At 37.5% G+C, this 13,939-nt stretch overlaps 1 protein-coding gene across 5 annotated transcripts in view; it reads left to right on the top strand.

Annotated features, from left to right (window-relative positions):
• Positions 1–10,312, top strand: part of SLC4A7 (solute carrier family 4 member 7) — a 118,358-nt gene extending 108,046 nt beyond the window's left edge. For 3 of the 5 annotated variants that reach the window (XM_039912965.1, XM_007671043.3, XM_029070140.2), the window contains 2 exons: positions 4,481–4,588; positions 6,061–10,312. In XM_039912965.1, coding sequence (XP_039768899.1) covers positions 4,481–4,588; positions 6,061–6,142 — 190 coding nt within the window. In that variant the 3' untranslated portion in view covers positions 6,143–10,312. The remainder of the gene's footprint in view (positions 1–4,480; positions 4,589–6,060) is intronic. The other 2 variants (XM_007671044.3, XM_039912964.1) reach the window with 1 other exon arrangement.
• Positions 10,313–13,939: the final 3,627 nt, after the last annotated feature.

The following is a 13,939-nucleotide window of genomic DNA, read 5'->3' as shown; positions in this document are numbered from 1 at the left end:
ATATATAAAATGTGTAAATGTTTATTTTTGTGAAATAAATTAGTTAACATAGATAATTTTCTGCATGAGGTAATGAAGATACCGTTTAGAACTTACTGACCAGATAAACTCCGAAAGAGTATCCTTGTCAGTAACTTCTTTCTTAATTTGAAGGATTATAACTTCACTTCCTCAGGAAATAGGATTCATTTCCATTCTTCATTTCAGCGATATTGTCCAAAAGCACTTTACTGACATTGTAGTGCAATGCAGTGTCATCTTTGTCAGTTTTTATATAGAAGCCTAATTGTTGCTGGCTTTTTCTTCTCAGTGATCTCCTTCTGGTATCTCTCTTTTTCCATTCCTGAGGCTTATTGCTGCTAAAACTCCTCTTCTAGCTGATGAGGCAACGGCTAGGGCTAATGTGGTATAGTCCCAGTCTCTAAGCCAAACTAAAAACTCAATATTGCCTCCCTAAGAGGAAGGTGAATAGTGCACTTAGTGAAAAATAATTTAAACTACTTCATTGACTCCAACCTGGCAGACATGATTCAGAAGAGAATTCTTGGTGTCATTAAGCCCAACACAATTACTATTATGTTTTTGAGGATCTTCTGCTACCAAGATGGTATTATTCTTGTACTGTATTAATTTTAATAACCCTGTTGCAGAAATTATAAATGATAAATCTACTGTGTAGGTGCAAGTGCCTGAACTTGGCTGTGGCTCAGTCTCGTGGAGTCAATGGGGCTGCCAGGGTTGCTCCCGATAACCATGGTAACCTTTGCCTTACTGTTGCTTTGGATGTCCCAGGGGCCTCTAAAAGTCTTTGCTCCACTCAGAGTGATTTAATTGGCCATTTTGAGGTGCTGAGTGGACTGATATGAGGGTTAACCTGGTCATGTTAATGCTGAGGGGTGGTAATCTTCCTCCTAAGGTCATCTTCTTCCTGAGGTCATCCTTCTTGTCATTGTCTATATTTCATTCTTGACTTGCTTGGGGGAGAGGGAGCACTTAGTCACTACCTCTTCCTCTGGAGTAGCCAAAGTTTTTAATGTAGGTATTTAGTAGTTCTAAACACCCCCAAGTTATATCTACTGCTCTAGACTGGGTTTTGAGTTATTAATTTGTGCCTTCACTTGGCAATGAATTTTTCTTCCTGAGGAGGAAATATACTTAATGCTTTGAGAGCTATGGTATGAAACTGCATTTTTTAATAATGGAAAGGATCCATTTTACCCATGGTGGTTTGAGTCAGGGAAGTCATCTTGGGACCCACATTTTGGAGGCTTGCAATTTTGGCATCATGGTGTCAAATGCAATGTTTGCTTGTGTGATATGATTGTGTAACTGTAGACAGTTTTCCCATAGGCCCCTAGGAAGGGATATATTCATTTAGCTTTTCTTAGCAATTCCCAATTGAAAATTGCATTATTGTCCTCTGGAAAGTAGAGTCTTTTAACTTTCATGGTGATTCTCAATTATAGAATCACAACCTGACATCAAATGTAAGGCAGATCTGGAAGTCAGGGTAGAATCTAAGATTCTACCCTTGGAGGATGCAACCTTTTGTGTGTTTATTCAAAAGGCCAAGGCATGCATGCTGTTCTATAGCAAACATGGCTAGCACTAACAGAGAGGAAAAATAAATGATAACAATATAGGTATTAATTTTACTGGGGTGGTTTGGGGTAGCAGAGGAGGAGGGGCATCCTAGGTAAGGGGGAAAGATGGAAGAAGTGACATTGATAATGATACGTAGTAGAACAGAGGGGACCTATTTGGGCAACCTTTCAGGACCTGTTTTTCGTTGTTCCTTTTCTTCCATTGAGCAATAGCAAAGTTTAAATAAATGATCCCAGGGGAGGATTTGTATTAAAAACAAACAAAAAACCCAGCTTCTATTCCCATCTTGACAGTTGCCTGAATTAGAGCCTCCTAGCTAGAAAAGTAAAACATTAATAAATAATTGAATATAGTTTGAAAAAGGACATTAGAGGCAGCCATGCCATTCGCACATCAAGAGCCATGCCAAAGGATGCAGTATCACCACCAAAATACAGTCTGAATGATCCCAAGAAATAGCTGAAGTGGGTGGGGAAACTTTGTATGAGGTATTACTGTATTTACTTGCATAACTGCCTTAATTTTTTGCTTAATTTTTGCAACACAAAAATGGGTAGGGCTATTATGTGGAGTGGGTTATATAAGAATTAAGTCATGCAATAAAGGGGTCAGGAGACAAAAGAGGGTCCGGAAAACAAGTAAGAGGAAAGGAGGGGAGAAGGAGGAGGAAGGTAACAGTACACCTGAGAATACTGTGTCTTTTATATTCATCGTTCTCCCTGAAATGCTGCAAACAGTAAGTATTCAGTGAATTAGCTTACTTCCCTTCTCTGTTTTCACCCCTGGAGCACCCCTATTTCGAAGAAGAAACTCCCCACCTTCCGGCCTAGTTTGTCATGTTCTGAGACCCTTTTCCTCATCCTTCCCCCTCACCACTATCACTTCTTACAGTATTGTGGGGCAAGACATAATCTTTTATTTCCTCCTCAAAACTCAGGGTGAGGAAATTACGTGGTGGAAGCAGTTTTGCAAGTAAATGTGATTGGGTTGATTGAAATGTGGTAGTTCACAAGCTATGGTATGAAACTTCATTTTTGAATAGTGGAAAGGAGCCTTTGAAAAAGGCTACACTATTGAATGTACATTATGCTGCTTAAAGTGTAGAAGACCCTTTGCTGAGGGGATGTCCTGGAATCTGAGTCACACACTACCCAAGTGAGACTCCTACCCTATTTGCCTGGATAGGATTTGTGGGATGAAAAGGATCCTTAAAAAAAAAAATTCACTCCTCTTGAATTCCAGTGTCTCAGCCTCTTACCCAGCAAGTTGTGTGAAACTGTAACTTCAACACAATTGTGCTACTTCACACTTAAGATGAGAAGAGGAATTCTCCTTTGGGGTAGTTTAGGAAGCTGCTAGTAATCATTTTAGACAGGAAGTTTGTCTGTACTCAGATTAAAAATCCATTCTGTGGGTTTGTTTTTCATTTTCTAATGAAACAAATCCTGTCCTGTAGAAGATCATTTTTATTTTTTATCAATTAGTGGCTACATTTTTACTGATTTATATACCTGCCTTAGAAGGCTATCCTTAATGTAACTTGGAAAAATGCTGTTTATAGATTAAATTTAGACCCCACCTCCCTAAATAGCCATTGAACCTCAGCAGTGGGAAAGTTAGATACTGTCACAGTAACTGCCACAGAATGATTCAGGAGAAATAGTCTGTTTTTTGATATATGAATTTATTTGAAGATTAAATGAAAGTAGTATATATCTTGACCTTAAATAGTGATATGCAGTGGATTTTAAAGAAAGTGTTGTGGTAAAAACAGTGTTATTTATTTCAAAAAAACCCCCTCATGTGGCCTATACCAAGGTCCATCTTTTTTCTAAGCTTCTCTCACAGGTTTGCAAAGCACAACAGGAGGTTATGTGGTAGGCTTACACTGACTTGCCCCACCATAAGCAGAAAGACAGTACCCGATAGTAAAATAAATAGACCTTGAATTGCACACTGTTTTTGCCATGTTTTTAGATGACTGGTTAGTCATGCACTGCGTGAATTCCATCCCCTGTCTACGGGCCTCTGCCGTAAAGTTAATGACAACAAAGGACAAATTGATTTCTCTTCTGTGTTGAAAAACTTCAGGGGGCATTTCTTTCCCTTCACTTTTATGAAGGTTTTTGTTCTGTGAAGAGAATTGCTCTTTTATGTAGGATTGGAAAGACAGACAAATATTGTTGAATGAGAAATCAAAAGATCATAGAAGTTATTAAAGAAACATTTGTTTATATTGCTTTAAAATGTATTTCATATAATTTGGACTGCATTTCTTTGATAATATATGTTCAAATAGTGTAGCCTACTCTTTCACATGTAAACCTTTTGTCCTTACATTTAAAGTGTACATCAATCAGTCGTATTTATAGAGCCCTTACTGTATGCAGAGCACTGTACTAAGCGCTTAGGAGAGTATCATATGACAATATAACAGACATGTTCCCTGCTCACAAATAGCTTACAGTCTAAGAGAGGGGACATATATCAATTTTCTTACCTTACAGTACTTGAAGCAAATTAGAACAAATATAATTCTGGGTACTCTTAATTTTTGCCCAGAATGCTCATTCTATGAATGAATTTTAAAAATATTGTAAGAGAAGAGATTTGAAATAACAAACTAATGCAATTTTTGATCTGCCAAGTTTTTAGTGGTGTATGTTCTTTTTAAGTTTTTATAAGAATGAAAAAAGAGGAATGCCTATGTCTTGGTTTGCCAGCTGTCTGTTCATTAACTCCATTGGTCTGGGGATTAATTTTCTTTGATTATGCAAATTGGTAATAACAGATCTTATAGCTATTATATATGAATGACAATATTAATGCTTTTGCAAGTACTGAGTACTAACCAAAAAGTCTATTTGTTCTTTAGTGTTGATCCCTCAGTTGTAAACATATCAGATGAAATGGCCAAAACTGCACAATGGAAGGCACTTGCTATGAACACTGAGAGTGCCAAAGTAACCAGATCTAACACGAGGTAGCTATAACTATTTTACTTACCCAATTTCTAACTGGAGCATCTCTTTAATTCAGTTGATGGCTGTGCAAATAAAATGAATTTATGTTTCATCACTTTTTTCCTGTACCAAGGTAATATATGATATTTGTATTGACCATGGGTAGAAGTCAGTAGAATTTAGAAGAGCCATCATCTGATCTAGCGCTGTGCTAGATCACAGGCTGAATCACTTTATTCATAGTGGGAGATTTTTAACAAACCCTTTAATTTCTTTTGTACATTTTAAATCCCAGCCTGAACCCCAGATTTATTAGAAGGTGTATCTGTTTCTTCATAATTATTTATGTGTATCTTAATTCTGTCCCATTCTGACTCATGTGAATTTAAGTTATGTAGGAATGAATGAGTTACGAAACGGCTTTGGCCAGAGGATAATTCATATACACCAGTGTTTAGGTTTACTATGATGTAAAATTTTAAAATATTCCTTCTAACTTTCTAACAAGAATATGAAACAGTCAGTCTACATTATGTGATTCATGGGGGTGAAAGTTCAGATACATGGAGTAAATATTTCATCAACTAGAATGTAGTCAGTTAATTCGCATGCAAATAAAACTCCCATTACTTTAAAAGCAGTATTATAATGCAAACTTTTCAAAATTTGAAAGACTCATTTCATGTAATTTAAAAAAATATCAATCTAATGTCTATCTTCATGGAAATTTTGAAATGGGTGATTATATCATGAGCCTGGGACAGATGTTTTCTGATTTTTAGTTTTTTGGAAATATATGTATTCTAAAATTTTGACCGGATAACCAGCTATAGAAAAATCCCTAAGGTAAACAATTAGACTTTTTCTACTGTGCCATAATTGCCTGCATTTTGATTGGGTAACGAAAAAGACACTGTGCCATTTTTCTTCCCCTTACCATTCCATCCCCCTTTTATGCCAAATAAACCTTCATCCTTGCAGACCTATTTTATGTCCTCTTTTCCTCCAATTTGCATATCATGCTATATTTGTGATCTGGTCTGACTTAAACTTTGCATGTTGGGTATGGGTTTTTTTGTTTGTTTGTTTTTGGGTTTTTTTCCTGACTCCCTGATTCATTGTTTCCTGTCCATTTTGCAAGTGTCTGCATCAGAGCCGAATTCCTTGCTGGATTTATAGAAAAGTGTAATGCCACTTTTTTCACCCATTTAAAAAACACACAATATTAACTAAATTTTCATTTATTTTGAATTTACAAAGTTAACATCATAATTTAAACTAATGGAATCATTTGTTCATAATGCCATCACTGATCTTAATAATTCAAATAATGGGCCTTTCCCAAAATGATGTGTTATGAAAGAAACTTGGGTCCTGTTGAAGAGAATGACAAAATGATGTTTGAAATGATGGATGCTAAAGCAAGGCCAGATTTAAAATTCAATCTTTGACCTCTTTGGAGCCCTTTAATCATACTGTTTGTTTTTAACAGCCCTGAAAAACCAATAAGTGTGAAAATAAATTTGGAAGATGAACCTATGCGGAAATATGTCGATGCTGAAACTTCATTATAGAACGGAACCAAGAGGAATTATATGTGTGTGCGTGTGTGTGTGTGTGATGTATTTGTATATATCATTACTGGTTGTCATACTACTGAAGTGTGATCACCTTGTTTCTTGAAGCAGTGTACTCCAAGCATTATGCCGAGAGTGGTAGAGATTGTGTACATATAAGGATATAGATATGTGGTTAATACCCTTCAGATATTTATTCTTTCATTTTAAAATAGGAAGATGGGGCAAGATGCATATGTATATTCCCTCCTCCCCTGCAAATCTATGTGTGCATCAAAAGTAATTCAGATCAGCCTTAGCTTATAAGTAACAGTCCACATTTTAGAATCTTGTGGTGTGAGTTAAGTTCTAATCTGATATATTGGAAAATCTTTGGTGCAGTCCAGCTATTACTCTGAGTCTTTGTGGGAAGCAGAAGCACCATTCATGTGTTAGTGAGGTCTTGACTTAGCTTTGAGGTATGTGGATCATCTGCTCACCTTCTATCACATTCACTTTTCCCAGAGTTGACCTTGCAGTCCTCACTGTTTTTGAAAAAGTACCCAAAGAACCAAGAAAAAAATAAAATCCAACTCTTATTTACTTTGCAGCGCTCAAGTAGAAATATGTGATTTTAAAATGTAGTTCACCCGTAAGCCAATCCTGGCTATTCTGTATATCCACAATTATTATTTTCATACAGTATAGAATGGCTCAACAGTTAAATAAGATCTATCATATGTGAGGTCTTGTTCCTTTTAATTCTTTAGAAATGGTCATAATTACAGAATAGTCAAAGACTCCAAGGATTTGTTCTTTGCCTTGCATTTGCAAAACTCATACAGAGAGTGAAAGTTAAGCATACAGTGGGGCAGAACAGAACCTCTCTCACCAAAAGAAATTCTCATTTTTTTTAAGATGTTTTCATTTATTATCGGGTGTAATTTTTGATCATTTTAAGTGTGAGTAAATTATCAGGAGCTAGAATTGTAGAAGGGTCTATAATCAGTATTACTTTTCAAGCTTTAAGATTTACCTTTGGATTTCGTGTTTACAGTTACATTCTTCCCATTGTAAAAACAAGAAAACTATTTAATAGCATGCTTTATTTTTATCTTTAAGCATTTTATTTATTTTAATTGGTAGAAAGCTTAAATGTAACACAACAGAAGATAATATTCAGTACAGTAAATGTCCTTTGTAAATATTGGAGCCTTTTGGCGTTGATGATTTTCGAGAAACGTGGTTGAAAAATATGATACGTTTGATGTTATGGTACCTTTTAAGCACTGCCATGTTAGGTTTTTGTTTTTGGTTTGGTTTTTTTAGGAAATTAGCATTTCATGTAAAGCTTACACTGTTATTTACAAACCTGCTTTGCGATATTATTCTTGTTTGTTTTTGCATTATTTTTAGTTACCTACACTTTGTCTTTTTATGTGCTCATAGTTTTAACCCCCAACTTTAAATAAATATTATTATTAAACCTGTAGGACTGGATGAATGGGATTTCACAACTGATTTGGCAAGAGGATATCATAAAAATCAAACAGGTATTGAATCGGTACTAAGTATCTAGAGCAGTGTCAGAATATTAAGAATTGACCATGACATAATTCAGCTATTCCCTATCACTTTATAATAAAAATATGAAGAAATAGATGTATAAAATGAATACTGCTTCACAAATTGAAAGCGAAAGGCTGAATTGTTAGCTGTAGCTAAATGTATCTAAGCTAGGAACAGAAATGTTTCTCTTCCATTGTTTAGCTTTTCTAGCCTCAGAATGTGCTATTTTAAAGAAACAGTTACCAGAATGATGAAATCCACCGGAAAACCGAGGGTGGAAATAAATTTGCTCTTCTCTAGAAAATCTGTCAGCTACTGGTAGGCCTGTGGAGGTACTGTCTAAAAAGGATTATTTCTTGCTCCACCTGCAGTTGATATACAGAGCGTTATTCCAGGTGCTTGTTACTGTAATGTTCTTCCAATTATATAATTCTCTGTACTTTCAACTAAAGTATCATTTCCCCAAACCCAAATATATGTTGCTAACTGTGAGTTTGTGGACCGCCTATTTGCCCCAGTTTCTTAAAGCATTTTGAAGTTGAATGTGGATATGAAAGGGCTGACACTTTTGACCCTTTTACAGGAAGTTTTTTTTTAAAAAAAAAAATTGTAAATTCCCAGTGATCATAGCTTGGTGATTTTTGTTTAATAATGCAAATTATCCAGTTCCCAAAAAAGTATGAATTACAAACACTTTACTGTCAAGATTGATTTTTTTCCCAGTGTTCTTGATAGTATTTTCTGCCTTTTCAAAAACCACTTAATATGCATAAAACCTATTACTTCTTTGAATAATCTATAAAAGAACAGTAGTAGCTCATGCTTAAGTAATTTACTGCTTATTTTCCTTTACTGAAAATGTTATTTCTCCCACTGTATTTTAACCAGACAAATATGGCATTTATTTAAGACAGTGAAGGATATTATTCACTATATGTTATTTGAAAATGTTGCCTTAATAGGTGTAAATGAGCAGTAGTAATTACTGCGCACTGACTTACCTCAGGGTGCAAAATTAAAAAGCAACAACAAATCAATGAAGCCAATCTTCATTTCCATTTCAAAAATACATTGAACTAAAAGTCCTGCACTTTCGTAGATGCCTTGGTTGCCAGGGATGGAGTTTTAGTGCTACTGAATACCTACCTACCTGGCTCCGGAGCCACCTCAGGAGTTCCCTCTCACTCTCCCGTTTTTATTTATTTATAGATGTGTGTTTACGTATACTGTAATGGGTCCTAATTTTGACCTCCCACAGATTTTCTTCTGAATGGTGTCCATTTTAAAGCAGGAATTTTTAAATCTGATTAAACCTTATTAACTTCCTTATGCCCTAAGAAAGGTTCTGATTGTTCTTCATTTCTGTTGTGCTGAAGTCAGGTACACTTGTGTGCTTTTTTCCAAAAAAAAGCTGTTGTCCAATCCCTGATGATTTGTCTCAAACAGCGGCGTAAAAAATGTCCAAGCTAGCCAAGTTTATTGCAGAATTTAGAGCAGATTCAAGTATGCTAATGTGTGCATTCGTCTGCTTAATTTCAAGCATCAGCTGTTTCATTTTCATGTAACAAAAATCTCCACTGATCTAATCCCAAATGCATTTATCTGTATACACAAAAACTTTCAAACTTTTGCTCCTTGCAACGTCAAGTTTAAAGTGCTGTAAAAATATATCTGAAATAGAAGAATAAGAGAGCTTGCTATTTTAAAGGGTTATATTCTGTATATACATTCTGTAATGGTGCAAAACAAATTGAAATATTGTTTTAAATGCACAAGTGGAAAACACGAGCCATCAGTACATCATGTTGATTCTGATTTTCATTTTTGTCATGTTAAATAATATAATGGTTGAAAAGTACTCATGTAGGTCAGATTTTTGCAGTTCAGAAGTGAAAGATGTCTTGTTCTGTAATAACAGTAATTTATTTTCTAGAAAGTTAATTTGACTTCACTGGAGTCTAAAGTAGTGTTCTAAATGCAAAAAATATCTAAGTAATTTTAATATAAAGCAGTTTTATTTTGTAAATTTTTAGTAAAATGTCAACTGAAGGGAGTTTTAGTTGAAAATGAAACCATTATCCTAATGATCACATTTCCTATTTAATTTAGCACAAGCTGACATTATATAGCCAACTTGGAGTTCTGTGTTTAAACACCCAGTCTGCTTTTGGGTTTTTTTTAAATACAACAAGTTATTGAGCAGCGAGCGACTTGTCCTTTGAAAGAATGTTTTTCTTTTTGTTGCTATACTGTGTAGGGATGCTTTTTGGGGGTGTCTTCCAATGTTCACATTTGACTGAACAAAAATTGAATTTTGGTGTTCACTATAATATTTGATAACTCGAGATGTAATTACATGGAACCGTTCCAATTTTTTATGACTCTTTTCTAATTACAGTGGTAATGTTTTCTTCTTTTGTAACAAAATCCAAAGTTAAACATTATCCTAAATGTAGAACCGATATTTTTAGTTTCTAAGAAGTATGTGTCTCTCCGGTGTCTATAATGTGAAAGATCCTACCTTTCAAATTTGTTTTCATACCTTAGGAAAAAACTATTTTTTGTAATCTTACTGAAGTTGACAAAAGCAATAAAAGTCTACTGAACAATGTTGCTAAATGATCTGTTTTCCTTTCACTCTCACTTGAGAACCCTCCAGACTTATATTCCTGAGGCTGGCCATGTGAAAAGTCATTTGTGGTATTTGTTAAGTGCTTACTATGTGCCAAGCACTGCTCTAAGCGCTGGGGTAGTGTTGTATTGATTGAGAGTTTACTGTGTGTGCAGAGCACCGTACCAAGCACTTGGGAGACATGTTTCCTGTCCACGGTGAGCTTACATTCTAGAGGGGGCTACAGTTGTGAATAGAAGTAAATCAGCTACAGATGATTTGTACATAAATGCTGTGGGGCTGAGGGAGGGAGGGGAAAGGGTGCAAATCCAGTGCAAGGGCGACCCAGAAAGGAGTGGGAGAGGAGGAAATGAGGGCTTAGTCGGAGAAGGCCTCTTTGAATTTGAATTGCAGTCAAACTCTTTTGAATTGCGACCAGCCTGAGCCAAAGGCTTTCCAAGAAGAGTCTCTTCTTTTTGGCAGTATCCTGAGGGTAATCTGGACTGGCTTAATCACCCTCTGATTCAGGAATGCTGAGCGCACTGAGTTGTTTCTGGAAAATGCACTGGCGATGGCCCTGTTCTGTATCAGAACTCTGGCTTCTCTAAACAGCATCCTAGAGTCCCCAGGGGACCCTTAAAGAGAGTGAAAGCTGAAGAAGCTGAGGTCAAATTTGTGTCATCTTCAGCTGGAGTAAAAGTATCCTGGTTGATTTGGCCAGAGTGCATGTGCTTAAGGCAAAGAAAGCTTAATCATTGAATTTTAGAGAAATTAGTTTGGACTTTTACTTTTCACTTTATATTGAATTAGAATTACTATTTTTATGACTGATTTGGATGACTTCAAAATGGAGCGGTTATACATTTTTCTATGCTCCTTTCACCATTGGCAATGATTAATCTCTCCTTTTGTAAAATCGGTCATCAGTGGTATTTATTGACTACTTACTGTATGCAGAGCATTCTACTAAGTGCTTGGGAAAACACAGTAAATAGGCACAATCCCTGCCCTGAAAGGGTTTACAACCTAATACCAGCTATGATCTGTGAGGTTGAATTGTGGTTTGAGACATTTTGAAGAGCACCAACTCTTTCAGCAGGGAAGGACAAGCTATCCGACATGCGCTTTTAAAAAATCTCAGTCCAGAAGTAGGTTTTAGCACTCTGTTACTGGGTCACACGTTTCCTTCTACTTGAGTGTTGGGGAAATTCTCCTCTCTCTATAAAATCAGCTTTATCCTCCCTCAGGTTGGGAAAGTAACAATAATAATAATGATGGTATTAATCGCTTACTGTGTGCCAAGCACTGCAGTAAGTGCTGGGTATTTAGTAAACTTGATGCTTTGAGTCTATAAATACTCCTTGTCAGTAAAATAGGCACTTTAGGATGGTAACTCATTCTACCAGGAAACTATTTAGAAGCCTACAGGCTGGGAAATATCTAAACAAAATTCCTAGGAAGGTTATGTAGCCCAGTACATTGAGTACTCAGTTGCTGAAAAGACAAACACCATTTACTAGCTCCTTGGTCTCTTGAATAAGCCCACTTGGAAATACACTGCTCACTCTGAATGGGCATGGGGATAACTGGTAAGCAGTGTGGCCTAGTGGAAAGATCCTGGGCTCGGGAGTCAGAGATCGTGGGTTCGAATTCCAGCTCTGTTACTTGTCAGCTGTGTGACTGTGGGCAAGTCAGTTAACTTCTCTGTGCTTCAGTTATCTGTAAAATGGGGATTAACTGTGAGCCTCACGTGGGACAACCTGATTACCCTGTACCTACCCCAGCGCTTAGAACAGTGCTCTGCACATAAGTGCTTAAAAAATACCAGCATTATTATTATTATAATAATATTGAAGTGCAAAGGTAAAGAGAAATGTACTCTCAATCAGTCATATCTATTGGGTACTTACTGTCTGCAGGGCACTGTACCAAGTACTTGGAAGAGTATAATATAACAATATAACAGACATATCCCTTGCCCACATTGAGTTTACAGTCTAGAGGATTAAACAGAAGATAATTGCTATGGAATATCAGGATGCCAAGTGACACTGTAAACCACAATTGTCCAATAAAGAGAAGAGCACTCTTCTCAAGTAGCTTTGGTTCAACTGTAAGCCCGTCGATTAGACTGTAAGCCCGTCAAACGGCAGGGACTGTCTCTATCTGTTGCCGACTTGTTCATTCCAAGCGCTTAGTACAGTGCTCTGCACATAGTAAGCGCTCAATAAATACTATTGAATGAATTTATGCATTCATTCATTCAATCGTATTTATTGAATGCTTACTGTGTGCAGAGCACTGTACTAAGCGCTTGGAGAGTACAATTCGGCAATAAAGACAATCCCTACCCAATAGTGGGCTCACAGTCTAGAAGGGGCAGCGCTGCCACCGTTTTAATAACACTAACTGTGGCATTCGTTAAGCACTTACTCTGTACCAGGCACTGTCCTAAGCGCTGGGGAGGGTGCAAGCAAATCGGGTTGGCCACAGTCCCTGTCCCACGCGGGGCCCGCAGTCTCCACCCCCATTGTACAGACGAGGGAACTGAGGGGTGGAGAAGTGAAATGACTTGTCCAAGGTCACAGAGCAGGCAAGTGGCAGAGGTGGGATTAGCTCTCCATCACCTTGCCCCCTCCTACCTCACCTCCCTTCTCTTTCACCAGCCCACCCCCTACACTCTGCTCCTCTGCCGCTCACCTCCTCACCATCCCCCGTTCTCGCCTATCCCACCGTCGACCATTGACCCATGTCCCCCCTCTGGCCTAGAATGCCCTCCCTCCTCACCTCCGCCAAACTAACTCTCTTCCCCTCTTCAAAGCCCTACTGAGAGCTCACCTCCTCCGGGAGGCCTTCCCAGACTGACCCCCCCTTCCCTCTGCTCCCCTTAACCCTTGCCATCTGCTCCTCCCCCTTCCCCTCCCCTCAGCGCTGTGCTCATTATTATATATTATTTATTACCCTATTTATTTTGTTAATGTGTACATCCCCTGATACTATTTATCTCGATGATGTTGTCCTGTTGTTTGGCTCTGTCTCCCCCGTTTAGACGGCGAGCCCGTCACTGGGCAGGGATGGTCTCTATCTGTTGCCCAATTGTCCATTCCAAGGGCTTAGGACAGTGCTCTGCACATAGTAAGCGCTTAATAAATACTATTGAATGAATGAATGCATATCTGTTGCCTGATTGTCCATTCCAAGCGCTTAGGACAGTGCTGTACACGTAATGCTCAATAAATACTACTGAATGAAGAAATGAATGAGTGCATATCTGTTGCCCGATTGTCCCTTCCAAGCGCTTAGGACAGTGCTCTGCACATAGTAAGTGTTCAATAAATACTATTGAATGAATGCATATCTGTTGCCCGATTGTCCCTTTCAAGCGCTTAGGACAGTGCTGTGCACATAATGCTCAATAAATACTACTGAATGAATAAATGAATGCACAAATATCTGTTCCCAGATTGTCCCTTCCAAGTGCTTAGGACAGTGCTCTGCACATAGTAAGTGTTCAATAAATACTATTTAATGAATGCATATCTGTTGCCCAATTGTCCCTTCCAAGCGCTTAGGACAGTGCTGTGCACATAATGCTTAATAAATACTACTGAATGAATAAATGAATGAATATCTGT

The sequence above is a fragment of the Ornithorhynchus anatinus genome, chromosome 8, assembly GCF_004115215.2.
Source record: "Ornithorhynchus anatinus isolate Pmale09 chromosome 8, mOrnAna1.pri.v4, whole genome shotgun sequence".
In the NCBI taxonomy this organism is placed as follows: Eukaryota; Metazoa; Chordata; class Mammalia; order Monotremata; family Ornithorhynchidae; genus Ornithorhynchus; species Ornithorhynchus anatinus.
The sequence above is the reverse complement of the archived record's forward strand: the minus strand, read 5'-3'. Positions and strand labels throughout refer to the sequence as shown.